The 26,433-nt window shown below is 43.4% G+C and overlaps 1 protein-coding gene across 3 annotated transcripts in view; it reads right to left on the bottom strand.

Annotated features, from left to right (window-relative positions):
• Nucleotides 1-26,433, bottom strand: part of LOC119777826 (epidermal growth factor receptor substrate 15-like 1) — a 74,408-nt gene that overhangs the window by 11,834 nt on the left and 36,141 nt on the right. For 2 of the 3 annotated variants that reach the window (XM_038276822.1, XM_038276824.1), the window contains exons 5-7: nt 25,970-26,167; nt 18,360-18,524; nt 3,427-3,664 (exon numbers count right to left, since the gene is read on the bottom strand). In XM_038276822.1, coding sequence (XP_038132750.1) covers nt 3,427-3,664; nt 18,360-18,524; nt 25,970-26,167 — 601 coding nt within the window. The remainder of the gene's footprint in view (nt 1-3,426; nt 3,665-18,359; nt 18,525-25,969; nt 26,168-26,433) is intronic. The other variant, XM_038276823.1, reaches the window with a different exon arrangement.

The raw sequence follows: 26,433 nt of genomic DNA, 5'->3' as shown, positions 1-26,433 counted from the left end.
AGAGCTTCAGATGCCAGACGATAACCACCAAATATTACTCCAGTTTCAAACTGCAGCTGTTTGTGATCAACCTTACCTGCCCTGTGCTGTGTGCCACAGTTTATCGCCCACCCAGATCTAATAAGGACTTTCTTCAAAGGTTCTTTAGTCTTTATCTTTACTGTTGTCACTGTCACAAAGAACAACGAAATTTGCCATTGATCGATCAGTGCATATGCTTAAAAACAAAAACAGAAATCACTGTCACCACCATTTACACATAATATAACAAATAAATAACAATAGCTGATAAAAACACTAATAAGAATAGTACAATCTCACACACATCATCCATGATGATTAATGGTTATTTTTGGTGGTTAATGGTTATTTTTGGTTGCATTTAGTTTTGTTATTGCTAAGAAACTTTCTTCAAAGGTTCTTAGAGTTTTTGTCTGAGTTTCTCCCACAATTTTATAAGCTGCTGATTTGTGGAGACTTTAATATTCATGTTTGTTGTGCAGCAAATCAACTGGCCAATGAATTCAAAGGCCTTTTAGTCTCCTTTCATCTCCCTCAATCTGTTAATGCACCAACACACGAGTATGGGCACACACTTGACCTTGTCATCTCTCATGGGCTTTCAGTTTGCCGCAGAGAAATAGTCTACGCTGCTATCTCAGATCACCTCCCTGTTGTTTTCGACTTTGCTGACCCATACCCCCCCCCCCCCCCAGTTAGTGGCATGAAACCCACAAACTGTCCCTTAGATATTATTCCAGCCAAGTTTTTGAAGGAGGTTCTGAGCTCTGTTGGGCCAAGTCTGCTTGTTTTTATAAACACTTGTCTTAGCTCAGGGTCTGTTCCAGCTGCCTTCAAACATGCTATGGTTAGGCCCTTAATAAAAAACACATCTTGATCCTTCCGTAATTTCCAATTTTAGACCTGTCTCCCACTTTCCTTTTCTTTCTAAGGTTTTAGAAAAAGTTGTTTTTATTCAATTACAGACACTTCTGGAGATAATTTCTATACTTGATAAATTTCAGTCTGGTTTTAGACCCCGACATAGCACCGAGTCAGCACTGTTAAAGGTGCACAATGATATTGCCCTGTCTGTGGAGGCTGGGAATCCTGCTGTGCTGGTACTGCTGGACCTCTCAGCAGCCTTTGAGACAGTCAACCATGCAGTCCTTGTATCTCGCCTAGAGCACATCGGCATCTGTGGCGCCGCTCTCTAGTGGTTTAGGTCATACCTGGCAAACAGGAGTTTCTCTGTCGTGATTGGTGATCACTGCTCCTCAAAGGCATCCCTGCCCTGTGGGGTGCCACAGGGCAGGGATGTTCTCTGCTCTATTTTGTTTTCTTTATATGCTACCTTTGGGATCAATTATAAAAAAACAAAACTAGTCTTTTCACTTATATGCCAACGACTTGCAGATATATTTGCCCTTGAGACCAAACGAAAACTCTGCATTCACTAAGCTACTGGACTGCATCACAGATATAAAGCAGTGGGTGACACAGACATTTTTGCATTTAAACGACAGCAAAATAGAATGCATTTTGTTTGGTTCTCCATCAATTTCAAATGTTCTCACCACAAACTCCAGCAATCTAGCCCCCCTTTTAAATGTCATGTCAAAAATCTCAGGGTAACATTTGATAATAGGCTCAAATTTGACAAACAGATTAGCTCCGTTGTCAGCTCAAGCTTTTTCCAGCTCAGTCTTTTGGCCAAAGTCAAGTCCTTTCTCAGTCGGCAGGATCTTGAGAAGGCAATCCATGCTTTCATTAGTTCAAGACTGGACTACTGCAATGCCCTTTACGTTGGCCTCAGTCAGGCATCAATTTCTCGTCTCAGACTTGTGCAGAACGCCGCCGTCCGAATTTTTAACAAACACGTCCAGACGTGAACATATTACTCCTGTGCTGTCATCGCTCCACTGGCTTCCAGTCCGTTTCAGAATCGATTTTAAACTTCTGCTGTTTGTTTTTAGGGCCATTCATGGCTTTGTTCCCTCTTACTTGTCTGAGATTTTTACTTTCCGCAATTGTGGCAGAGCTTTACGCTCCTCGGGTCAGCTTCTGCTAGAGGTCCCTAGGTCAAGACTCAAACAGTGGGGCGATGGTTCTTTTTCCGTCGCTGCTCCCAGACTGAGGAACAAACTACCCCCTGACATCCGCACCACTACTGACCTCAGCCTTTTTAAAAAAAAGCTTAAAACCCACTTTTTTAAATTAGCATTTAATTCTGACTATAATACTGTCTCTTAGATGTCCTCTTTCTGTGTGCTCCTTTCTATGCACCTCTGGAAGGCTTTTAATGTCCTGCAGCACTGCACTACTACAGCACTTTGAATTGTATCTTCTATGTTTTTATATGCGTTATGTATTATTTTATGGCTTTGTTGTAAAGCACTTTGGGTACCATTTGGCTATTGTAAAGGGCTATACAAATAAATTTGATTTGATTTGATTTTGATTTGACACTATGGAGCCGAGGTATTGCATTGCACCCATTGCACTGATTTTGTGCATTCTTTTTTGATGCAAAGCCTTTCAGAATCTATAACGCAGGGGCATCATGGAGTACAACTTTTCTACTTCTGTTATTTGCTGTTGTTTAACAAATAAAATGCATAACGATATTACAGCTTTCATTGATAACTTTCAAATTTAAAACATTGTCTAGCCTGTTAGGTTAAAAAAAAAAGAATCAAATCGTATCGTGGGGTATTCTTGAGTATCAAAAATAATCAAATCGTTGGGTGAGAAAATCGATACTGAATCGAATCGCCATGATGGGTGTGATTTACACCCCTAATTATAATCCCACTAAAAATCTGCAGTTCTCCAGACCTCCAGCATACCGCCGGGAGGCAGCGCTGGAAATCCCCGCTGAAAGCTCTCTGCTGTAGCCAGCCTGTGGGGGATTTCCTGCTCATTTATAAACTGTTCCTCCCTAGTTCAAAAAATGTTTTAGTGCAGCAATAGTCATCAGAGCTGCTCTCTGTTCCTTCTACATAACAATCCATTCTACCTGCTTTATTTAACCTTGGAGTTTGACTCCTTGATATTTATTTAATTTTCATCTGCAGAGTATCTACGGAAGCGATGACAGCTTGGAGGTAGAGTCTGTCTAAGCTTTACCGATTGGTTGATGCTCCAATGCCTGAATGCTCGAAATGCTCCACTGAATCCCTCAACTCTCTCCCACATAGACTTTGCATGTAAACCTGACGCTTTTGACGCCCCTAATTCCTTCAGTGTAGATTATTTCCTGGAGGATTTCCAGAACCCTCTGTCTACAATAACATACTAGTACACACAACAAAGATGATGTAGTCCTCTCAGGTCCTTTCCCAAAGATCACTGCATGCAGCCCAGTTCACTTCTGGGTCAGAGTAACCAGAAACCGTTTCCATGGAAACCCTTCATGGGACCTACCTGTAGATGATGATGGTGGAGGCTTTCCAAAGGGGTCGTTTTCAAATGGGTCACCTAACAGAGGAGATAAGGAGAAGCCATCAGCCAATGAGGAGAAACTGTAAGGAAAGTGGACAGGAACGGTCCAGATACCTTTGAATGGGTCCGCTTTAAACGGGTCTTCAGAGTGGAAGGGATCCGTCTGCAGATCCTGGGGCTGATTGTTGAACACCGTTGCTTTAGCTCTGAACAGGTCTTCCTGTGAAACGGGGACAGTTGGACGGTCAGTCAGTAGATCTCTACCTTCACCCGAGGATTCTCATAGTATCCGTTCCCTTCAGATTGGACCTCAGACCAACCCTCAGACCTGAGGCGGGATGACAGATCTTTGACCTCATGATGTTTGTGAACCTCAACTCAACTCACTGCGGCAGCTCCCACAGGCTGGTGCTGTAGACACAACCCCCCTGATGGGTCCAGGGCCGTTCTGGACCCAACCTTCTCCCAGCCATCCACTCTGACTGTTATGCTCCCTGGCTGACTGCAGCCTGAATTCTGATGAGCTCTACTGATCTGATGTTTTATCAACAGAGTCCTGAGTTCTTCCAGTCTTCGTTTTAAATGGGCCAAAGGTTTCTTTTTTTCAACTTGTCAGACTGGTTCTAGTAGTTTCTCGATCTCTTTAGATGTTCTCTCTGCATGAAGCAGATAATTGGACCCTTTTTCAACAGACCAGCATCTTCTGCAGAACCACAGGATGTGTGTTTGAGGAGTTGCTGCTTGTGCCAGAAGCCGATTAGGTCAACCCTAGGAGAGGCTGGAACCTACAGGTCCAGGTGGAGACGTCAGGTCTGGCCAAGCAGGGTGATTATTATGGTCTGTCCCCTCAGTGGCCTACTTCAGCTTGAACTTGGAGCAGCTCCAAGTTCAGCATTTAGTGACGTTCTAGAGAGGCAGTTATTTCCTCAGTTCTTATTTATTTACTCTGATTATTGTAGTGTTTGCCTAAACTTACAATCTAAAGGGGGCCAGTCAGAAAATAAGTCTTTTAGTAATTCCTACATAAGCTGTCGTAAAAGATCAAATCAAGTTCTCCTTACAATTAACATAGAAACACGTATCGACACAATGAAGATGAAGGACTATATAATCACTGCTGATGAGGCTCATATACAGTCCTAAAGGACTTCCAACACGTAGTCACAGTAACTGAAGAACCAGTGAAAATAAAAATGTTTATGGTCCACCAACTGAACATCTCTACCTGTTTCTGTTAGCGGTGTGCAGAACAATCCACCATGATGCAACCCAGTCTCATGGGAAAATGTACCCCCACTACGTTGGTCCACACTGCAAAACGTAGTGGAGGTACATTAATGGCCATTTTTTTGTGGTACTGTTACATTTCTTCTGCCTATACGCTTTCTATGGTTTTACGTCCTAGTCACGTGACTTTCAAGATTCCAGCTGGGAGAAGAAAAAAATATATATAGATGGCCGACATTCGCTCATTTTTGTGTGGAAAGATTAATGACTTGAGTTTGTTTTTGCATTAAAATGAGTTTTGATTACATTTCTAGTGAGAAATGTATAGTTTGTTGCCAGGATATTTACTCAGGGAATGTACATATTCACTTGCTTGTTCGTTTCTTGCAAAGATTCTTCAAGATAATGTGAAACTGTAACGTTTTGGTATAAACATGGCTGAGATTTCTCTAACTTTTAGTGGGAAAATCAATAATTTAACTAAATTGAACTAAATAATTGATTGCTTTATTTTTGGTGTCAGCTTTTGGTCAATATGCTAACCTTAAAAGGTCAAAGTGGGAAAACCCCCACTACGGGTAGTAGTGGGGTAGTAGTAGACAAATTAGCAATTAGAGGAGGCAATAACAATTACAATTCCTTTAGGGAAAGGGGAAGGAAAATCATTTATTAAGAGGAAAGAAATTGAAAAATGGCAAAAAAAGTGGAATGAAGATAAAAAAGGAAGAAGGTTATATAAAGTACAAAAGTCAGTATTAAATAGAAATATTAATGAGAGAAACCGAAGGGAAGAAATAATAATGATCAGATTAAGAGTAGGTCATACTTATTTAAATGACAATTTATAATTAATAGGGAGGAAAAATAATGATAAATGTGAAGGATGTGGAGAGATAGAAAATGTAGACGTATTGATGAACTGTAAAACATCTGGACCTGAAAGGAAGAAAATGAAAAGAGTTGAAAGGACAGGCCAAGAATGGTGTCTTAAAGGATTATTGGGAAATAAAGGAAATATAAAGGATATTTATAGATTAAGGAAAGCATTATTTATTTATCTTCAGAATACAAAATTAAAAAATAGAATTTAATAGATGTAAAACAATGTTGCTACACACTCATGAACAGTAGGTGGCGGTATGCCCGCCCCTTCCCTAGAGCCCGGTGGCAGCGAAAACATTTTGAATGGAAATCAATGGGGAGAAATTAATAAACTTCTGGTCCCAGTCGCTCTCTGTCATTGATTCCAGATATGCTGGTTGTGTATTTAAATTGTTTTTTGTTTTTTTAGTTCCTCTTTGGTCAAAATCTGGTCAAAATCCATCAATGGGACCGCACCAAACAGGAAGTTAAATGCATAAAGGATCCGGTAGATTTCCAAATAAAACACATCCGATCTTAACCCATTATCCTTTTTTTAACTAGTTTAATTAGTTTCTCCCGTATGCCATGACGTAATGCATTGATCTGAAAATCAACCTCAGACGCAACGCACGCAGTGGCGAGGGTTTGATCCGTCAGATGGAGTTAAATCACAAAGAATTCAATGTTGAATCGGGGCGGCAGCTAAATGCTAGGCGATGGGTAGCAGCCAAAACGTTGCAATTTTACATAATCCTGACGAGATCCGAAAAACCGTAGCAAAAACTAGCAAGCGGGTGATTATGTATGTTCACTAAGTAAATATTATGTAAATAAACCCTACACTTCTCGCTATAAATGTAATCAAAACCCATTTAAATGCAGAAACTGATTGAAATTATTGATTTTCCCACTAAAAGTTAGAGAAATCTCAGCCATGTTTATACCAAAATGTTACAGTTTCACATTATCTTGAAAAATCTTTGCAAGAAACGAACAAGCAAGTGAATATGTACATTCCCTGAGTAAATATTCTGGCAACAAACTATACATTTCTCACTAGAAATGTAATCAAAACTCATTTTAATGCAAAAACAAACTCAAGTCATTAATCTTTCCACAAAAAAATGAGCGAATGTCGGCCATCTACATATATTTTTTTTCTTCTCCCAGCTGAAATATTGAAAGTCACGTGACTAGGACGTAAAACAATAGAAAGCGTATAGGCAGAAGAAATGTAACAGTACCACAAAAAAATGGCCATTAATGTATCTCCACTACGTTTTGCAGTGTGGACCAACGTAGTGGGGGTACATTTTCCCATGAGACTGGGTTGCATGATGATGGTGAGGGACAGAGCTTTATACCCAACAAAAGCAGCGGCAGTAATATTAGCATCAGCTAGAGCCATGGAAACTGTAGAGTTGTGCCACCAGAGGACAAAGAAAGTTAAACCAATTCAGCCAAAATTTTCAATTCAATTTCATTTATTTCTATAGCTCCAATTCACATCATGTCATCTCAGCTCACTTTATAGATCCAGTTCAACCAGATCATCCAGTCAGATTGATTCAAAGTTTTCTATCTAAGGAAAACCAGCTGATTGCATCGACTCATTGACTCTTCAGCAATCCCTCACACTAAGCATGCTTGTAGCGACAGTGGAGAGGAAAAACTCCCTTTGAACAGGAAGAAACCTCCAGCAGAACCAGGCTCAGTGTGAGCGGCCATCTGCTGAGGCCCACTGGGGTTCAAGGAGACAGAAGCAGACATAGAAAAAGAAGCATAGATACAAAAGGCAACTGTCAACCAGCTCCACAGGCGGCCCCGTCCAGGAAACACACAGCCAGGCAGACGAGCTCCGAGCCAGCTCCCATGTCAGAGGATGAAGAGAGCACATCCAGTTAGTCACAGTCAGAGAAACAGGACTACACTAGAAAACAGGCCAAGCTCCAACATCTAGAAACAAAGATGTTGATGGCAGCAGCACAGCTGATATTTCTCTCCAGGATGGAGTCACAGCCAAACAGGAACAGACCAGATGAAGCTACTATGAGAAAAAGCAGAGAGAGCAGAATGTTAGAGATTGAACTAACAGATTCTGCAGAGTGGGAGAATAGAGATAGAATGAAGCAGAATGATGAAAAAGGGGTCCCTATGTCCTCCAGCAGTCTAAGCCTATAGCAGCAGAACTATAGAGATAGATCAGGATAACCTGAGCCACTCTAACTAGAAGCTTTATCAAAAAGGAAAGTTTTAAGCCTAGCCTTAAAAGTAGACAGGGTGTCTGCCTCACGGACTAAAACTGGTAGTTGGTTCCACAGGAGAGGAGCCTGATAACTAAAAGATCTGCCTCCCATTCTACTTTTAGAAATTCTAGGAACCACTAGTAAACCTGCAGATTGAGAGCGAAGTGCTCTGTTAGGAACATAAGGAACAATCAGATCTCTGATATCAGATGGAGCTTGGCCATTTAAGGCTTTATATGTGAGAAGGAGGATTTTAAATTCTATTCTGGATTTAACAGGAAGCCAATGAAGAGAAGCCAGGATAGGAGAGATATGATCTCTCTTTTTCATTTTCATCAGAACTCTGGCTGCAGCATTTTGGATCAGCTGAAGGCTTTTAACTACAGTTTGTGGACTTCCTGATAGTAAAGAATTACAATAGTCCAGCCTTGAAGTAACAAATGCATGGACTAGTTTCTCAGCATCACCCCTGGACAGGAGATTGCTCATTTCTGCAATATTCCTCAGATGAAAGAAGGAAATTCTAGAAACCTCTTTGATCTGGGATTTAAATGACAGGTCCTGATCAAAAATAACACCAATATTTTTTACTTTATTATCTGAAATCAGTTTAATCCCATCCAAATGAAGTGACTGACTAATCAACTTCTTTTTCAGAGACTCTGGTCCAAAGACTATAACTTCTGTTTTGTCTGCATTCAGAAGCAGAAAGGTAAGAGTCATCCAGGTTTTTATGTCTTCAGACATGCCTGTAATCTATGTAATGGGTTAGCTTCATCTGGATTATAGACAGATATAGCTGGGTATCATCAGCATAACAGTGGAAATTAATCCCATGCTGTCTAATAACTCTACCGATTGGGAGCATGTATAAAGTAAAGAGAATTGGTCCTAGCACTGATCCCTGTGGTACTCCACAGGTAACCTTTGAGCATGAGGAAGATCTATCATTAACATGAACAAACTGAAATCGATCAGATAGATCAGATTTAAACCAGTCTAGAGCTGTTCCTGTAACTCCAACAAAATATTCAAGTCTTTCTAAAAGAATATTATGATCAACTGGATCAAATGCAGCACTGAGATCCAACAGGACGAGCACAGATACACTATATTGCCAAAAGTATTTGCTCACCTGCCTTGACTCACATATGAGCTTAAGTGACATCCCGTTCCTAATCCATAGGGTTCAATATGACGTCGGTCCACCCTTTGCAGCTAGAACAGCTTCAACTCTTCTGGGAAGGCTGTCCACAAGGTTTAGGAGTGTGTTTATGGGAATTTTTGACCATTCTTCCAGAAGCGCATTTGTGAGGTCGCACACTGATGTTGGACGAGAAGGCCTGGCTCTCAGTCTCCGCTCTAATTCATCCCAAAGGTGTTCTATCGGGTTGAGGTCAGGACTCTGTGCAGGCCAGTCAAGTTCATCCACACCAGACTCTGTCATCCATGTCTTTATGGACCTTGCTTTGTGCACTGGTGCACAGTCATGTTGGAAGAGGAAGGGGCCAGCTCCAAACTGTTCCCACAAAGTTGGGAGCATGGAATTGTCCAAAATGTCTTGGTATGCTGAAGCATTCAGAGTTCCTTTCACTGGAACTAAGGGGCCAAGCCCAGCTCCTGAAAAACAACCTCACACCATAATCCCCCCTCCACCAAACTTTACACTTGGCACAATGCAGTCAGACAAGTACCGTTCTCCTGGCAACCGCCAAACCCAGACCCGTCCATCAGATTGCCAGATGGAGAAGCGCGATTCGTCACTCCAGAGAACGCGTCTCCACTGCTCTAGAGTCCAGTGGCGGCGTGCTTTACACCACCGCATCCGACGCTTTGCATTGCACTTGGTGATGTATGGCTTGGATGCAGCTGCTCGACCATGGAAACCCATTCCATGAAGCTCTCTGCGCACTGTTCTTGAGCTAATCTGAAGGCCACATGAAGTTTGGAGGTCTGTAGTGATTGACTCTGCAGAAAGTTGGCGACCTCTTCGCACTATGCGCGTCAGCATCCGCTGACCCCGCTCCGTCAGTTTACGTGGCCTACCACTTCGTGGCTGAGTTGCTGTCGTTCCCAAACACTTCCATTTTCTTATAATACAGCTGACAGTTGACTGTGGAATATTTAGGAGCGAGGAAATTTCACGACTGGATTTGTTGCACAGGTGGCATCCTATCACAGTTCCACGCTGGAATTCACTGAGCTCCTGAGAGCGACCCATTCTTTCACAAATGTTTGTAAAAACAGTCTGCATGCCTAGGTGCTTGAATTTATACACCTGTGGCCATGGAAGTGATTGGAACACCTGATTCCAATAATTTGGATGGGTGAGCAAATACTTTTGGCAATATAGTGTACAAGTCCATTATCTGACGCCATGAGAATGGGTGACAGGCAAGCAGGGTGACAGGCAAGCAGTCATTGCGACACATCTGGTGCACACCCCGGGAGACAGTGAAAGTCAGAACGGGAGGACCCTGAACTGGAAGTGCCTCCCTGAAAGCGCCAATGGGGAGAAGTGATTGGAACATGAAAATAAGCCTCCCTGAGATCTAAGAAAGAACCAATCGCCCAGGGAATTTGCCTGCAACACTTCCTTGGTGGTCAGCATGTGAAAAGGCATGGCCTTCTAGTAGACATTCATGCCTCTGAGGTCCAACACTGGACGTAGGCCCCCGGTCTTCTTCGGAACCAGAAAATATATGGAATAAAAGCCCGCTGGAGCCCACAGCGGGTCCAGAGGCACTATAGCCCCCGTAGCCAGCAAGGTGGAGATTTCTCAGTCCAGTTCCTATGCCTTCACAGAGTCACGGATCACAGTCATCCTGACATGGCCAGGGACAGGTGGCCTGCGGCGGAATTGAATACGGTACCGGCGGGACAGGGTGGACCACAGCCACAAATCTATGATGCGGGCAACGCAGATGCCAAGCTGTCCCGGGGTAAAATAACCAACTGCAGGCCCCGAGGCATCACCTGTGGGTCCCTCTGCTCTTTGAAGCCTGGGGAGGACGCCGATCAGACTGCGGCTCGAAAGGGATGAGATGACCTTGCGTCAGCTTGGTATCTAGCCTGGTTTCCCTAATCTGGAGCAGATCTTTGGATCGATCTCTAACCTGGCATCCTGGGGTTCGATGGAAGAAGGAGAAGGGGGCCAGGGCTTTTTCTTAACCAATCCCAAGTGTGGATTGGTTAATGATCGTGTCTGTGAATTCCTGCCAGCTGCTGTCTTGTTCTAGAGGCCTGAGCTTTTACTATCAGACACGTCCAGTGCTGCAGAACCAAAAAGTTCCCCTGGAACTACAGGTAGAGCCTGGAGGGTTCTTCTACAAGGATCGGTAAGCGGCGACTGCACCAACCGGACCTGGCGGTGAGCATGAACCAGCATAGAAAGTGTGCGTCCAAGCTCCTTGATCATGAGAGTAAAGGCATGCAGAGATGCATCAACCAGGCATTGCATGGCGCGGTCCAGTGGAAAGATTCCAAGGAGAAAGACAGGGCCAGGATAAGATGGGAGAGAGAGTTCCCAATCTGGCCCATATGGCACCGATGGGGCGGACAACGGGCATTGGGCCAAAAAGCCTCATCAGGTGGGATAATAAGAGAGGCATTGCCAGGTTCCACCACTGGCATCTGCCCCTAGCCAACCCTTGGTGCCTCCTGCATAGCTGCCAGGGCCCTGCCATCCGCTATCAGATGTGAAGGTGTCTTGGTGTCTGACCAGCAAGCATGTAGTTCCTGTATGTACTCCCCAAGTATCTGATCTACTGCGCTGAAAGAAGGCACTGGAAGTTGCATGCTGGGCCTGAGAAATATCAATTTGTAAATGGGCAAGAGCCGTTCGAATGGCGGCTGTCACAGACTCCCCTGTATCCTCCAGGAAGGCAATGGAGTTAGACCCAGAGGCCTCGGGACCCAGCCCCGGAAAGTCCTCAGAGAAATGGCTGCCAGAGGCAGCCACCAAAATAGCATTGCCATCATTGAGTGATACTTAATCCTGCTTGGGAGGGAGAGTTGCGCTGCAATCACCACCAATCTGAAAGGACTAGAGAACGGCCTTCATTTGAGTCAGCTGTGTGGTGAGATGATCCACTCTTGTGGACAAACTCCCTGCAGCTGTCCGCCTGTATGCGGCGCCCGCCCAGTCAGTAGGCTGCTCCAGCACAGCCAACCAATCCAGCCTGACCGACCGGGGCATGTCAGTTGCAGCAAGCGTTATCCGACAGTGCCTCCCGGATATGTTCCAGACCGGGACAGGAGGGGCACAAATCATTCCCGTCGTCGGGCTGAATGGGAGCCAGACAAGTCAAGCAGCACGTATTATCCAGCATCATACTGCTAAAGGCGTGATTAGTCCGCCACCAACAAGAAGTCACCTTGAGCAGCTGGCGACTCCATTGTAGGCAAACTCCTGTAGAGGTTTTGTACTTAACGTGAGCAGAAACGCCACCAGCGAGTCTGAAGTCGTAGCCAAGTCATATTTAAATGTCAAATCATTCTGGCTTAAACATGTATATAAATGTACTCTTTATCATACCATATTATCACAAAAGTTAGAAAATTTCAACGGTCATCTGTCAATCAATTTTTTTCGGTCATAGCATCTTGATTCATATGTCGCAGCTAATATACGCAACGGTTGAAATAAGAAATCAGAATCATCTCCTTTCCCATTGAGTTGCGTCCCAGTGTTCACGGGGATGGATGTCTGTGTCTTCAGTAGGCGTAGAGCTAACAGAACTGGCAGCATTGCTGGGCAAGGGCTCAAACATTTTTTTTATTTATTAAATTTTTTTTAAACGGTGTCCTGTCTGGAAATGTGGCAATAAGAATAACTGTCTTGATGCGAAAAAGAGCCCAACAGATTTTACTTTCAGAAGTGGAGCAGTAGGGCTATTGCAATAGTATTCCGCTTGTTTCATGCATATAAATTGCTTTATTATAATTACGCAGGGAGTTTTACAGATTATATGGAGACTGCAATGTAAACAGAACAGAAGAGGAAAAACTGAAAAAAAATTAGAAAAGATGAAAGAAAGAGGAGATAGAAGGGAGATAATGATAAAACATTTTCAGTCTGCTTTATCACCTGCAACGAGATGTAAAAAGAACCCCGTTCCCCGAGAGCTTCAACGGAGAGGGGGGCCCCACGAGTCGCATCACCATAGCCCGGGGGCCAGCTACCAGCGGCAGGGCCCACAAGCCAGCTGGCCACAGGGCAGACACCGCCACCCCCCCATCCTGGTCATCCAAAAAAAAGAGCCCCCGCCCTGGACGAAGCCCCCACCAGGGTGGGGACAGGGAGCCAGACTCAAAGCCCTTCTAAAATCCTCTTCCCTCCACCACCAGAGATGTGATCCCCCACTACATTAAAGGAATAGTACACCCAAAACATTTTTAGCCTTCATTTTCTACTCACCCCCATGCTGAACAACACTCTGGAGTACTTTTTTGATATCTCAAATGCATCTGGAGATCTGGGAGGCTTCTTGCTGTCTGCTGACATTCAAATAATGGAGGTCTATGGCGCCCGAGGCAGAAAGGTCCATAAAAGTCCACAAAAAACGTGTCAATATTCCTCCATACTGCTCGTCCAATGTATTCCAAGTGTCCTGAGTGGGTAGCATCCAGAATTTACTCGAAACGAAGTCATTTAGAATGTTTTTAGAGCATAAACAGTAGTGTATAGGATTTCCTGAAAGCGCGCACCTGCGCGTTCACGACGCTACGGAAGCCGGCAGACCAAACCAGATGAAAGTGCGCATTCATTGTCTGCTCTGCCGATAATGCAAGCGTAGAAGAAGAAATGTGCTGTTTACCTGTGCAAAGAAAGAAACAACGAAAGAAAAATGTCTGAGGACTTCAGTGTTGAGGAAGAGCATGAGTTCTTTGCCGAGCTGAATGCGCTGGTTTGGTCTGCCGGCTTCAGTAGCGTCGGGATCGCGCATGTGCGCGCTTTCAGGAAATCCTATACACTACTGTTTATGCTCTAAAAACATTCTAAATGACTTCGTTTCGAGTAAATTCTGGATGCTACCCACTCAGGACACTTGGAATACATTGGACGAGCAGTATGGAGGAATATTGACACGTTTTTGTAGACTTTTATTGACCTTTCTGTCTCGGTCACCATAGACCTCCATTATTTGAATGTCAGCAGACAGCAAGAAGCCTCCCAGATCTCCAGATGCATTTGAGATATCAAAAAAGTACTCCAGAGTGTTGTTCAGCATGGGGGTGAGTAGAAAATGAAGGCTAATCATGTTTTGGGTGTACTATTCCTTTAACAATGAAACCACTCACCCCACAAGCGACAGAAAACATCCAGGCCGAGATCATTACCATTACCCATAAGGGAGATCGGAAGCGATTTCCATCTTTCTAGGTCCTCTTCTATCTTTTTAAAAAGAGGGATGTGGTTGAGTTTTGGTAACTCAGCCAGTTTAGATGACACAGTAATTCCCAAATATTTGATATTTCCTGATTGTAGACCTGAGGGATTCTGTAGAGAGCAATTAATTGGTAGTATTATAGATTTTGACCAATTTATAGAGTAATCTGAAACATTTTAGAAAAATTCTAGTAAACTAATCACTTGAGAGAGGCAAGTGTTTGAGTGCTGGAGATAAAGTAATAGATCATCTGCGTAAAGACTAATTTTATGCTCTATTTTCATGCCTTTTATACCTTTAACCACATTAGTTTGTCTGATCCTAGCAGCCAGAGGCTCAATGAAAATAGCAAAAAGTGAGGGGGGGGGCATCCCTGTCTGCTGCCCCTCTGGAGACAAAAGCTGGAAGATGTTGGATTATTTGTCCTGACACAGGCTGTTGGGAAGCTGTAGAATATTTTTAACCAATTTATAAAGGAATTACCTAAACCAAATTTATGTAGAGTAGCAAATAAAAATCTCCAGTTTACTCTATTGAATGCTTTTTCTGCATCTAAAGACAATATATAGGATTTAAGATTTTTGCTGTAGGAATAATCTATTAAATTAAACAGTCTGCGTGTGTTAGCAGCTGACTGCCTTCCTTTAATGAAACCAGTTTGATCAGGGTGGATTATGAGAGGAGTGACTTTATCTAATCGGTTTGCTAAAGTTTTACAGATTATTTTAATATCCACATTAATTAAGGATATGGGACGATAGCTGCTGGGAAACATAGGATCTTTGCCTGGCTTAAGCAGGAGACTAATGGTGGCAGAATTCATATTAACTGGAAATGTGCCATTATCTAGAGTTTCCTGCAGCATTCTGTGGAACGTTGGGGCCAGAATGTTCCAGAACTCTTTATAGAACTCAGTAGGGAACCCGTCTGGACCTGGCGCTTTATTATTTGGCATGCTTTATAATGCTTCCTGAACTTCAGCTGTAGACAGCGGTGAGTCCAAGGTCGCTCTTTGACTCTCTGATAATTTAGGAAGAGTTATTTTATCCAGAAATCGCTTGATATCATTATCTGATGGATTTGACTGTGATGTGTATAAAGATTTATAGAAATCTGGGAAGGCATTGTTAATATCCTCCGGATCCTGTAATGTATTACCAATTGAATCAGTAACTGCAAATATAGTCGTTTTTTCTTTGTTTATTTTTAGCTGATTAGCTAAGAAATTTCCTGACTTATTGCTATATTCAAAGTTTTCTATTCGGAGTCTTTGAGTAACACATTTATTTTGTTTTTCAATATATTCGTTTACTTCTAGTTTTATATATTTGTTTAGCTCTAGTCTAGGATTACAGCATCTGAGACATCAGACAGCAGCGAGCTGCTGATTAGGAAATAGTCCAAACGAGAGTAGGAATGATTATTAGAAAAGAAAGTGTATTCCTTACTGTTGGGATGAAGAGATCGCCATGCATTGCAAAGACCAAAATCACTCATGTATTGTTTGACTACGTTTAATGATTGCCAACTGCGCTGGGTCCCTGTTGTATTCAACCTGTCCATTTCTCCATTTAGTCCAAAGTTGAGGTCACCCCCAATAATTAGAGAACAGTCCCCGTGCTTTGAAAGTGCATGAAAAACTTTGAGGAAGAATGAGGGGTCGTCAACATTTGGACCATATATGCTGACAATACATAACTTTTGGTTATAAATAGATATTTTAATTATGATGAATCTGCCATCAGGATCTATAATTTTGTCTAATAAAGTAAAACTGAGGTTTTTGTGGATTAAAATTGCTACCCCTCTCTGTCTAGAGTTATAGCAGGCTGCAAACACATCAGGGAACTCAGGGGAGTTAAGATCACTTATAGATGCCGCTGATTTATGGGTTTCTTGCAATAAGACAACATCTGCATTTAATCTTTTAAGCTGGTTAAAAATCTTAAGCTTCTTCTCTCTGGTGCCAGCCCCATGCACATTCCATGTCACAAACCTTACATTCACCATAGGTGTGAGTGAGAAGATGAAAAGTACATGCCTCTGAATAAATAGTTATACCTAGACCCAGGTAGCATCAAACCGTATGCTTGTGATTGTGTGGACCACAGGGAAGAAGCAGACGAATAAGGAAAAGGAAGGCAGAGAATTAAGAGAGTGCAATGAGTGAGAAAAGGTGAAAGAAGAAGAACCCCAGCCCATACATTCTGTACCCAGCTGTAACTAGCAGTCGTACCGTGCAAGCCTAGAGCTCTAGAGCTCTGCATATATTTCATTTATCACCGTGAAATGTTCTATACACTTTAATCAGGTGTCACATGCTTTTAAACCCACCTGTTGTGCATCTAATAAAGCCAAGGAGTGATCTTCTGATCCCTGGACAACTGACCATTAATATAAAGTTTGTCAACTGCTACTGTAGCTCTGATGCCTTCACTGATGTATTTCTTCCTGATTGGGAATAACACTCGCCTGCGATCTAATATTTCCTTTGGAAACTGGTCATTGACGCTGAAATCTGTTCCTCTCAGCTCTCTACCCTGACTGCTGACCTGCTCTTTCTGCTTGTAATGCTCAAACTTAAAAACAATTGGTCTAGAATATGATTTATCAGGCTTCTTACCTCCGAGCCGGTGGACGCGATGGGGGGTGATGTTTTCTGCCTTACCCGCTGGGATTTTTAGCTTCTTCTGGAGGAACTCACGGATGACGGAGGAGACTCATCCACGACCTCCGACACTAAACTCTCCTCCTCTTACATGTATCCGCCGTCCATAGCGTTCCTTAACAGTGTCGTTGCTAAGTGCTACTTGGTCCTGTGGTCGGAAAATTTAGAATTCTCTTGTCTCATATGTTTAGTTATGCTATTTATCCAATGAAAAATATTTTAACCCTTCACCTACAAGTCTGAGAAAACTGTCCGAGTGAGGGGTGGTTTACTTATTCCCACGACAAGCCAAATTCCTTCTCAATGTTTGTTAAAGTGTGTTTCATTTGTTTTGACTCTGACACAACCGTCACAGTTTTTTCCTCAACATAAGGGAGACAAACTCATGTCTTGTCAGAATTGGGCTGAATACTGTGCCATTAGGGCTGTACGATGAACTGTTCAAAGATATGAATAAGTGCTGACTGAGTGAAATCCACTGATCTCCGTTCCCATTGGGAACCTACTAGCACTAAGTTGCTAACATGTTAGCAAGATGCTTCCAACAAACCGGCCACAATCCAACTTGTTTGCAAATCTTCTTCCACAATAATCCCGCCCCCTTTATAATTGACCAATCATATTCCCTTTATTCACTCGTGTGAAGTTGGGCACCACTCGGGAGAATTTGGAACTGCAACCATTGAAACAGTCGCTTCCCTGCGACTTGAACCAAAAATGAACTCAGCATGAGCAGAAACGCCACTGGTGAGTCAAAAGAGCAACAAAAACTACCTTTTTAAATCAATGCGAGCAGCAAACTACTGCTGTTAGAAAAGAACAAAACCGTTATCGCAGCAGCAACCGCAGATCTGTTAAGGGTGGAAAAAAAAACCCAGCTTGTGCATCCCCTGGAGGGCAGTACTTACCTGCAGCTCCGACCAAACCAGGTCATGGGGCTATTAGCAACAAGCAGCTAGGATACAGTGGTACACACAGAAGTAACCAGCTTCACACAACCACACCTGCACGCCAGAAGAAGAAAAGGGATTGAACGCAGAATGCCATGTGACTTTATGGCTCCCCAGCAGGTCACAGGGGACTTTGTTGTCATTAGTACTGAACTTGTATATGCACAAGAATGATCATTCAGTGCTTGAAGAACCGCCTCTGGAGGTCAGTAGGGATGAAATAGAAGTTCTTCTGCTAGAAAACTATTTTCTTCTGTAAGACAAGCCTTTTATTCTGAACTGAGAAATTAGTTAATTTGATCTAGAACCTGTTCCAGTCACTCATCTGTTGATACTTTGTTTAGATGATCATAGAGTAGTAGAACAACTATATATCATGTCCAACGACATATTGGGTCTTAAATAAAAGTGGGAGTAGTCTTAGAAATTATGACCTACAAATCAACTCTTTAACTACCTCAAACATCCTTCATTATGTTAGTCATCAGCACGTCAACAACTCTGATATTAAGGTGGTCCATACGGGGACCAGACTTGGATCTGTACTGGGACATGTAGAAGGGCTGACCTGCTTCCCCTTCCCAGTGCTCTCTCTGTCGCTGAAGCCTTCGCTCATGTCGGCCAGGTTGGTCATGCTACCCCCATTGGTTGCGTTTAGGGAGCTGTTGAACTGCTCGATTCCTTTAGACATGTCCTGCTGGCTGTCCTGAATCTGGGATAACTTGCTGCGAGCCTGCAGAAAGCAAACCACAGACACTAAATACAGGTTTCCTTGGGGTGGTGTAAAACCATTAAACATGTCTCCTCCTTAGAGGGAAGCATGCAGAACATCTGGGCAATGATTATGCTTCAGGCAGCACAGAACCTTTGACCCAGTTCACTGAACAAGTCCTTACATGCAAAGAAACAAATTATGTACAAATAATAGTAATATCAGGTGTATTCATTTACACTAATATTTGCGTTTGGTAATGTAGTCAGTCAGAAGGTTTAAAAAAAAAAAACAGGACATAAGAGACATCAATAAAAGTCAAAGTTACTTTTGAATTGCCAGAAGAGGCAGGAGTACATGTTTAAAATGAGTTGGAACAAACGAGGGAAGAGTAACATTAAAAGTAGCGGTAGAAACCTAGAAGAAATGCTAGAAAATGCAGTTAACTGGTAATAAAAAAAAGCACTAAATAACTTCAGAGTCTTTGATCCAGGTGATTGTTGGCCCCACCACTCTTCTGGAGTTCCTAAGTTAGTCAGGCTGAACGGTGTTAAAGTGATCTTGTTCACAAATGAGGGGAAGATAGAGCGGGAGATCGAATGGCGGATTGGTGCAGCGTCTGCTGATGGATTGATGTTGGTTGGATGGATGGATGGATGGATGGATGGATGGATGGATGGATGGATGGTTGGTTGGATGGATGGATGGATGGATGGTTGGATGGTTGGTTGGATGGTTGGATGGATGGATGGATGGTTGGTTGGATGGATGGTTGGATGGAGAATGGATGGATGGATGGATGGTTGGAAGGTTGGTTGGATGGTTGGATGGATGGATGGATGGTTGGTTGGATGGATGGTTGGATGGAGAATGGATGGATGGATGGATGGATGGATGGATGGATGGGTGATTGGATGGATGAATGGATGGAGGGATGGATGGGTGATTGGATGGATGAATGGATGGAGGGATGGATGATGGATGGATGGGTGGATGGATGGATGGATGTTGGATGGATGGATGGATGGATGGATGGATGGATGGATGGATGGATGGGTGGATGGATGGATGGATGTTGGATGGATGGATGTTGGATGGATGGGTGGATCCATCCAACATAACCCTGTGATCTCGTTGTACAGCGTGAGGCTGCAGCTGCGAGCAACCTTTCCAAAACTCATGCAGTGCACATCTGGCATAAGCCCTTTCCAGACAGATGCAGAGTCGTTGGCTGGAAACTGTTCATCAGCAGCTGCTCAGATGAGTCATTGAGCCTCTTTCACAGCCTTGCTGAACATATTTGAATCATCTTTGAATCAGCATGTGTCTCCAGTCTTGAAGGCCTCTTCCTTCTCCAACCATCTGAGTTTGGCTGTGAACCAGGGTTTGTCCTTATTGTAACTCAGGGTTTTGTAACTGGGTTGTGATGGAACACAGCTGATGTATGATGTCACATGTCAATCTCCAGTATCTGTCAACTGTATCCTACTCAAGCCTCATGGCATGTCATACACTATATTGCCAAAAGTATTTGCTCACCTGCCTTGACTCACATATGAGCTTAAGTGACATCCCGTTCCTAATCCATAGGGTTCAATATGACGTCGGTCCACCCTTTGCAGCTAGAACAGCTTCAACTCTTCTGGGAAGGCTGTCCACAAGGTTTAGGAGTGTGTTTATGGGAATTTTTGACCATTCTTCCAGAAGCGCATTTGTGAGGTCGCACACTGATGTTGGACGAGAAGGCCTGGCTCTCAGTCTCCGCTCTAATTCATCCCAAAGGTGTTCTATCGGGTTGAGGTCAGGACTCTGTGCAGGCCAGTCAAGTTCATCCACACCAGACTCTGTCATCCATGTCTTTATGGACCTTGCTTTGTGCACTGGTGCACAGTCATGTTGGAAGAGGAAGGGGCCAGCTCCAAACTGTTCCCACAAAGTTGGGAGCATGGAATTGTCCAAAATGTCTTGGTATGCTGAAGCATTCAGAGTTCCTTTCACTGGAACTAAGGGGCCAAGCCCAGCTCCTGAAAAACAACCCCACACCATAATCCCCCCTCCACCAAACTTTACACTTGGCACAATGCAGTCAGACAAGTACCGTTCTCCTGGCAACCGCCAAACCCAGACCCGTCCATCAGATTGCCAGATGGAGAAGCGCGATTCGTCACTCCAGAGAACGCGTCTCCACTGCTCTAGAGTCCAGTGGCGGCGTGCTTTACACCACCGCATCCGACGCTTTGCATTGCACTTGGTGATGTATGGCTTGGATGCAGCTGCTCGACCATGGAAACCCATTCCATGAAGCTCTCTGCGCACTGTTCTTGAGCTAATCTGAAGGCCACATGAAGTTTGGAGGTCTGTAGTGATTGACTCTGCAGAAAGTTGGCGACCTCTTCGCACTATGCGCGTCAGCATCCGCTGACCCCGCTCCGTCAGTTTACGTGGCCTACCACTTCGTGGCTGAGTTGCTGTCGTTCCCAAACACTTCCATTTTCTTATAATACAGCTGACAGTTGACTGTGGAATATTTAGGAGCGAGGAAATTTCACGACTGGATTTGTTGCACAGGTGGCATCCTATCACAGTTCCACGCTGGAATTCACTGAGCTCCTGAGAGCGACCCATTCTTTCACAAATGTTTGTAAAAACAGTCTGCATGCCTAGGTGCTTGAATTTATACACCTGTGGCCATGGAAGTGATTGGAACACCTGATTCCAATAATTTGGATGGGTGAGCAAATACTTTTGGCAATATAGTGTATCTTCCGTGACATAATCATCATGGATAACACTGCTCCAGTCTCCAACAGTGGGAGCTTTACTGGTTTTCTTCCCAGAAGCCAACAGTAAACTAAACATTTAGCTTTTCCTTTCTCTTCTCTTCGCAAGATAACGACAGTAGGAGGAAAAATTTCTAACTTTGGGATTAATTCCCTCCAGATAATAGATTTGCCAAATTCTTCAAACAGATTTTGAAGATGGCTGCTATGGAAACCAGTAGATTTTTCAGCCTAAGTCGAGTGTCTTTCAGGGAGTCTGATCTTTGGTTTAAGTTGCTGCCTCTAATCAGCTATTCCTGGTGTCTTTTCATTAAATCCCTAATTTGCTTATGAAATGTCCAGTTTGATCCTGATGGAGCAAATACATAAAAGATAACCTAAGAGCCTTTAATTCTACTGCTGATGGTTACATAACATCCTCCGTTAACAAGTATTTCAGAGGTTATTTCTAAGTGACTTGGTGCGAAATGAAAATTACTGATCCCCTCCTGCGCCCAGACTCCTATGAAACAGAGAAAGTCGTTAAAACCTTTTCTGGTCAGTTTTAAATGTTCCAGATTAGAGCAATGTGTCTCATGCAGAAAAAAAAAAGTGTTTCATTTTTCTGCTACTCATTTTGGTCAGTTTGTAATTGATTAGTATTCTGAGACCGGGCTGCTCAGTGGAGCAGTGGTTAGCACTGCTGCCTTGCAGCAAGAAGGTTCTGGGTTCAAATTCCTGCATGTGTGGTTTCTCTCCGGGTACTTCGGCTTCCTCCCACAGTCCAAAAACATGATTTTTAGTTTAAATGGCTTCTCCAAATTCTCCAAAGGGCTAGCCCGTCTGCAGCGGCCAGGGCTAACGTTAGCCTCTCTGCAGCGGCCAGGGCTAACGTTAGCCCGTCTGCAGCGGCCAGGGCTAACATTAGCCTCTCTGCAGCGGCCAGGGCTAACGTTAGCCCGTCTGCAGCGGCCAGGGCTAAAGTTAGCCTCTCTGCAGCGGCCAGGGCTAAGGTTAGCCCGTCTGCAGCGGCCAGGGCTAAAGTTAGCCTCTCTGCAGCGGCCAGGGCTAAGGTTAGCCCGTCTGCAGCGACCAGGGCTAACGTTAACCCGTCTGCAGTGACCAGGGCTAACATTAACCCGTCTGCAGTGGCCAGGGCTAACATTAGCCTCTCTGCAGCGGCCAGGGCTAACTTCAGCCTCTCTGCAGCGGCCAGGGCTAACGTTAGCCTCTCTGCAGCGGCCAGGGCTAATGTTAGCCTCTCTGCAGCGGCCAGGGCTAACTTCAGCCCGTCTGCAGCGACCAGGGCTAACGTTAGCCTCTCTGCAGTGGCCAGGGCTAACTTCAGCCCGTCTGCAGCGACCAGGGCTAACGTTAGCCTCTCTGCAGCGGCCAAATGTTCATTTGATTTGTGTTTATCTGACTGTCTTCATTATTATTCCTCCACTAAATGAAAAAAAATAATTTATTATTATCTAGGGACTATTAATAACAGAAGTTGAAACGCAGCATCAGACGAGTTGAACGTGTGGTGATGTCATCACTACGCTTCTGTTCCAGTTGATCCAGATTTATTCTGCGTGCTCCGGTTCTCCCAGAGTCCAGACTTTCCTGGGTTCTTCTCAACAACAGACCTGGCAAGGACACGAGTCTTTACTCGCATTATAGTGAATTGAGAAATGGCCACTGATTTCAGACTCTCCTCTTCTCCTGTAGATTCGACCGATGCAGTAAAATGCTAACCAACCAATTGGCAGAAAGGTGACCCTTTAAGCCATGCCACCTACTCATTTGCATAATGAGGCAGAAATAAATAGCATGGAAGAAATATATAAGGTAAAAAAATACAAAGGAAGAATAAAACAGACTAATATATATTATAACATGCACATAAATAAATACTTGAGTAAGAAATAAAAAAAAGTTGAAGATTATAATGGACAATAAGTAAATAAGGTAATTATTACAGAGGAGAATAAATAAAGAGGCTAATTCAAAGATATATATACATTTATGTCTCACTGTATAATTTAATTTCTACATTTATTTGTCTATTGTATTTCTGGGGATTGGATGGGATTAAACTGATTTCAGATAATAAAGTAAAAAATCTTGGTGTTGTTTTTGATCAGGACCTGTCATTTAGGTCCCATATCAAGGAGGTTTCTAGAATTTCCTTCTTTCATCTGAGGAACATTGCAAAAATTAGAAATATCCTGTCCAGGGGTGATGCTGAGAAACTAGTCCATGCATTTGTTACTTCAAGGCTGGACTATTGTAATTCTTTACTATCAGGAAGTCCACAAACTGTAGTTAAAAGCCTTCAGCTGATCCAAAATGCTGCAGCCAGAGTTCTAATGAAAATTAAAAAGAGAGATCATATCTCTCCTATCCTGGCTTCTCTTCATTGGCTTCCTGTTAAATCAAGAATAGAATTTAAAATCTTCCTTCTCACATATAAAGCCTTAAATGGCCAAGCTCCATCTGATATCAGAGATCTGATTGTTCCTTATGTTCCTAACAGAGCACTTCGCTCTCAATCTGCAGGTTTACTAGTGGTTCCTAGAATTTCTAAAAGTAGAATGGGAGGCAGATCTTTTAGTTATCAGGCTCCTCTCCTGTGGAACCAACTACCAGTTTTAGTCCGTGAGGCAGACACCCTGTCTACTTTTAAGGCTAGGCTTAAAACTTTCCTTTTTGATAAAGCTTATAGTTAGAGTGGCTCAGGTTATCCTGAGCTATCTCTATAGTTATGCTGCTATAGGCTTAGACTTTTGGAGGACATAGGGACCCCCATTTCATCATTCTGCTTCATTCTCTCTCTGTTCTCCTATTCTGCAGAATCTGTTAGTTCAATCTCTAACCTTCTGCTCTCTCTGCTTTTCCTCAGAGTAGCTTTGCCTCGTCTGTTCCTGTTTGGCTGTGACGTCATCCTGGAAAGAAACATCAGCTGTGCTGCTTCTATCAACACCCTTGTTTATAGATGTTGGAGATCGGCCTGTTTTCCAGTGTGGTCCTGTTTCTCTGACCGTGACTAAGTGGATGTGCTTTCTTCGTCCTCTGGCATGGGAGCTGCCTTGGAGCTCGTCTGCCTGGCTGTGTGTTTCCTGGACGGGGCCGCCTTTTACAGCTGCTTTTTGTATCTCTGCTTCTGTCTCCTTGAACCCCAGTGGGCCTCGGCAGATGGCCGCTCACACTGAGCCTGGTTCTGCTGGAGGTTTCTTCCTGTTAAAAGGGAGTTTTTCCTCTCCACTGTCGCTACAAGCATGCTTAGTGTGGGGGATTGTATTTGAGTCAATGAGTCAATGCAATCAACTGGTTTTCCTTAGATAGAAAACTTTGTATCAATTTGACTGTATGATCTGGTTGAACTGTAAAGTGCCTTGAGATGACATGTGTTGTGAATTTGGCGCTATATAAATAAACTGAATTGAATTGAATTGAATTAATTGTATGCTTATTAATTTATCGAGCATTTATTTATTTCTGTATTTATTTTTAAATATGGCAGAGTTGGTCCTCCATACGTCCTAGTATATAAGGTAAAACTAAATAAATATGCAGAAAAGCCATGGCTAACCTAGGGCATTTAATAAGCTTGAACAAAGAAAAATAAACTGTATAAAGATTGAAAAATAGAACTCAGGAAACAGAACAAACATATAGATCCTATAAGAATAAACCAAGTTAAATATATATATATATATATATATATATATATATATATATATATATATATATATATATATATATATATATATATATATATATATATCTTGTACTGTTTCTTAGTTTTGCCTTACCTGATGTACAGTATTGAGGTTATAAAGCTAATTCAAACCCTTTGGTAATAATTTAAAGCGTAAACAAAGATAATGGAGGATGAGCTCAGTGAAGACGCCGCTAACAGGAAAGGAAATGACATCAGTTCCTCCTGTGGAGCCGAGCGAGAGCAGAGATGAAGCTGACAGCGTGATGTCAGAGTTGAGCGCGCAGCAGAGCGGTTTATAGGGAAGGTGTGCGAGTTTAAACGATCCCCGTTTTTTCCCGCTGCACGCTCAGATCAGTGGAACCAACATGACGCCATAGATGTTGATCAAAGGAACAGGAAATGCAAAGTTAGTCTGCAGACTGTGGGGAATAACCAGAGTAACACATCCAGCCTCCTGCAGCACAGCCACGCTGTGGAGGTCCAAGGTCAGCTAAAGCGATTTCCTCCTGTTCAATTGGACACTGATGAATGTTTAAACCTGAATGGCTTCAAGACTTTAATATTTAATAGAAAGTAATATGTAATGTGATTAATTCAATAACTAGATTATAAATAGATCAGCTGCCTTTCCTGCACTGGGCTTTATTTCTGCTAGAGGAGCGTTTATGGAGGTTAAACTGCCCAGTTTATCCTATAGATGTGACTTGGTGTGGGAGGGTGACCATCAGAAGCTTTTTTTGCTTCTGCCAATACATCCATTTACAGACATTTTTTCTTTCCTTTATGTTACAATGACATTTACTGTCATTCATTGTAAGTTTGTGTGTCTGCAAATTAACCAGCAGCCGAATGAATAAGCTGCCATTTTGAGTTGATATATTTGTAAATCTGCCTCTAACCTCACGGTACGTCATGGTCCCGGTTGACACCATCTATTCATCACAAGCTCTGCCAACCCACCTCCTCTCAGTCTGTAAATGACCAACCGCTCCTACCTGGTTGATCTCCTCCTGGGTGGACTTGAGGGAACTGATTATGGTTTCAAGCTGGATCTTTCCAGCTGCCAGGTTCTGCTCCAGCTGTCGCTCCTCCTGGTGCAGTCTGTCCAGGTCAGCCTTGGCCCGGCTCAGCTCCTCCTCCTGGCTCTGCAGGTCGGACTCCTGAGAGTGGATCTGACTCTGAAGGCTGGAGATCTGCATCAGAGAAGGACAGAGACAGCAGGTTTGTAGGTAGGACCAAAGACATCGGCCGTTTCTCACTATGTGGACTTTGGCGTTCTCGTGAAACGTCATCAGCCTCAGTCCGAGTACTGTTCCAGTTCACAAGAACAGCAGACCGAGAACGGACCAAACCCCCGGATGTTGTTCTCGCCCCTCCCTCTTTACCCAGCATGCATCATAGCAGACTTGTCTGTTCTTGAGATTGACAGCTGTCCCAGCATGCACTGCGGCAGCAGCAG

The sequence above is a fragment of the Cyprinodon tularosa genome, unplaced genomic scaffold (assembly GCF_016077235.1).
Source record: "Cyprinodon tularosa strain WSP-4 unplaced genomic scaffold, ASM1607723v1 ctg1278, whole genome shotgun sequence".
In the NCBI taxonomy this organism is placed as follows: Eukaryota; Metazoa; Chordata; class Actinopteri; order Cyprinodontiformes; family Cyprinodontidae; genus Cyprinodon; species Cyprinodon tularosa.
The sequence above is the reverse complement of the archived record's forward strand: the minus strand, read 5'-3'. Positions and strand labels throughout refer to the sequence as shown.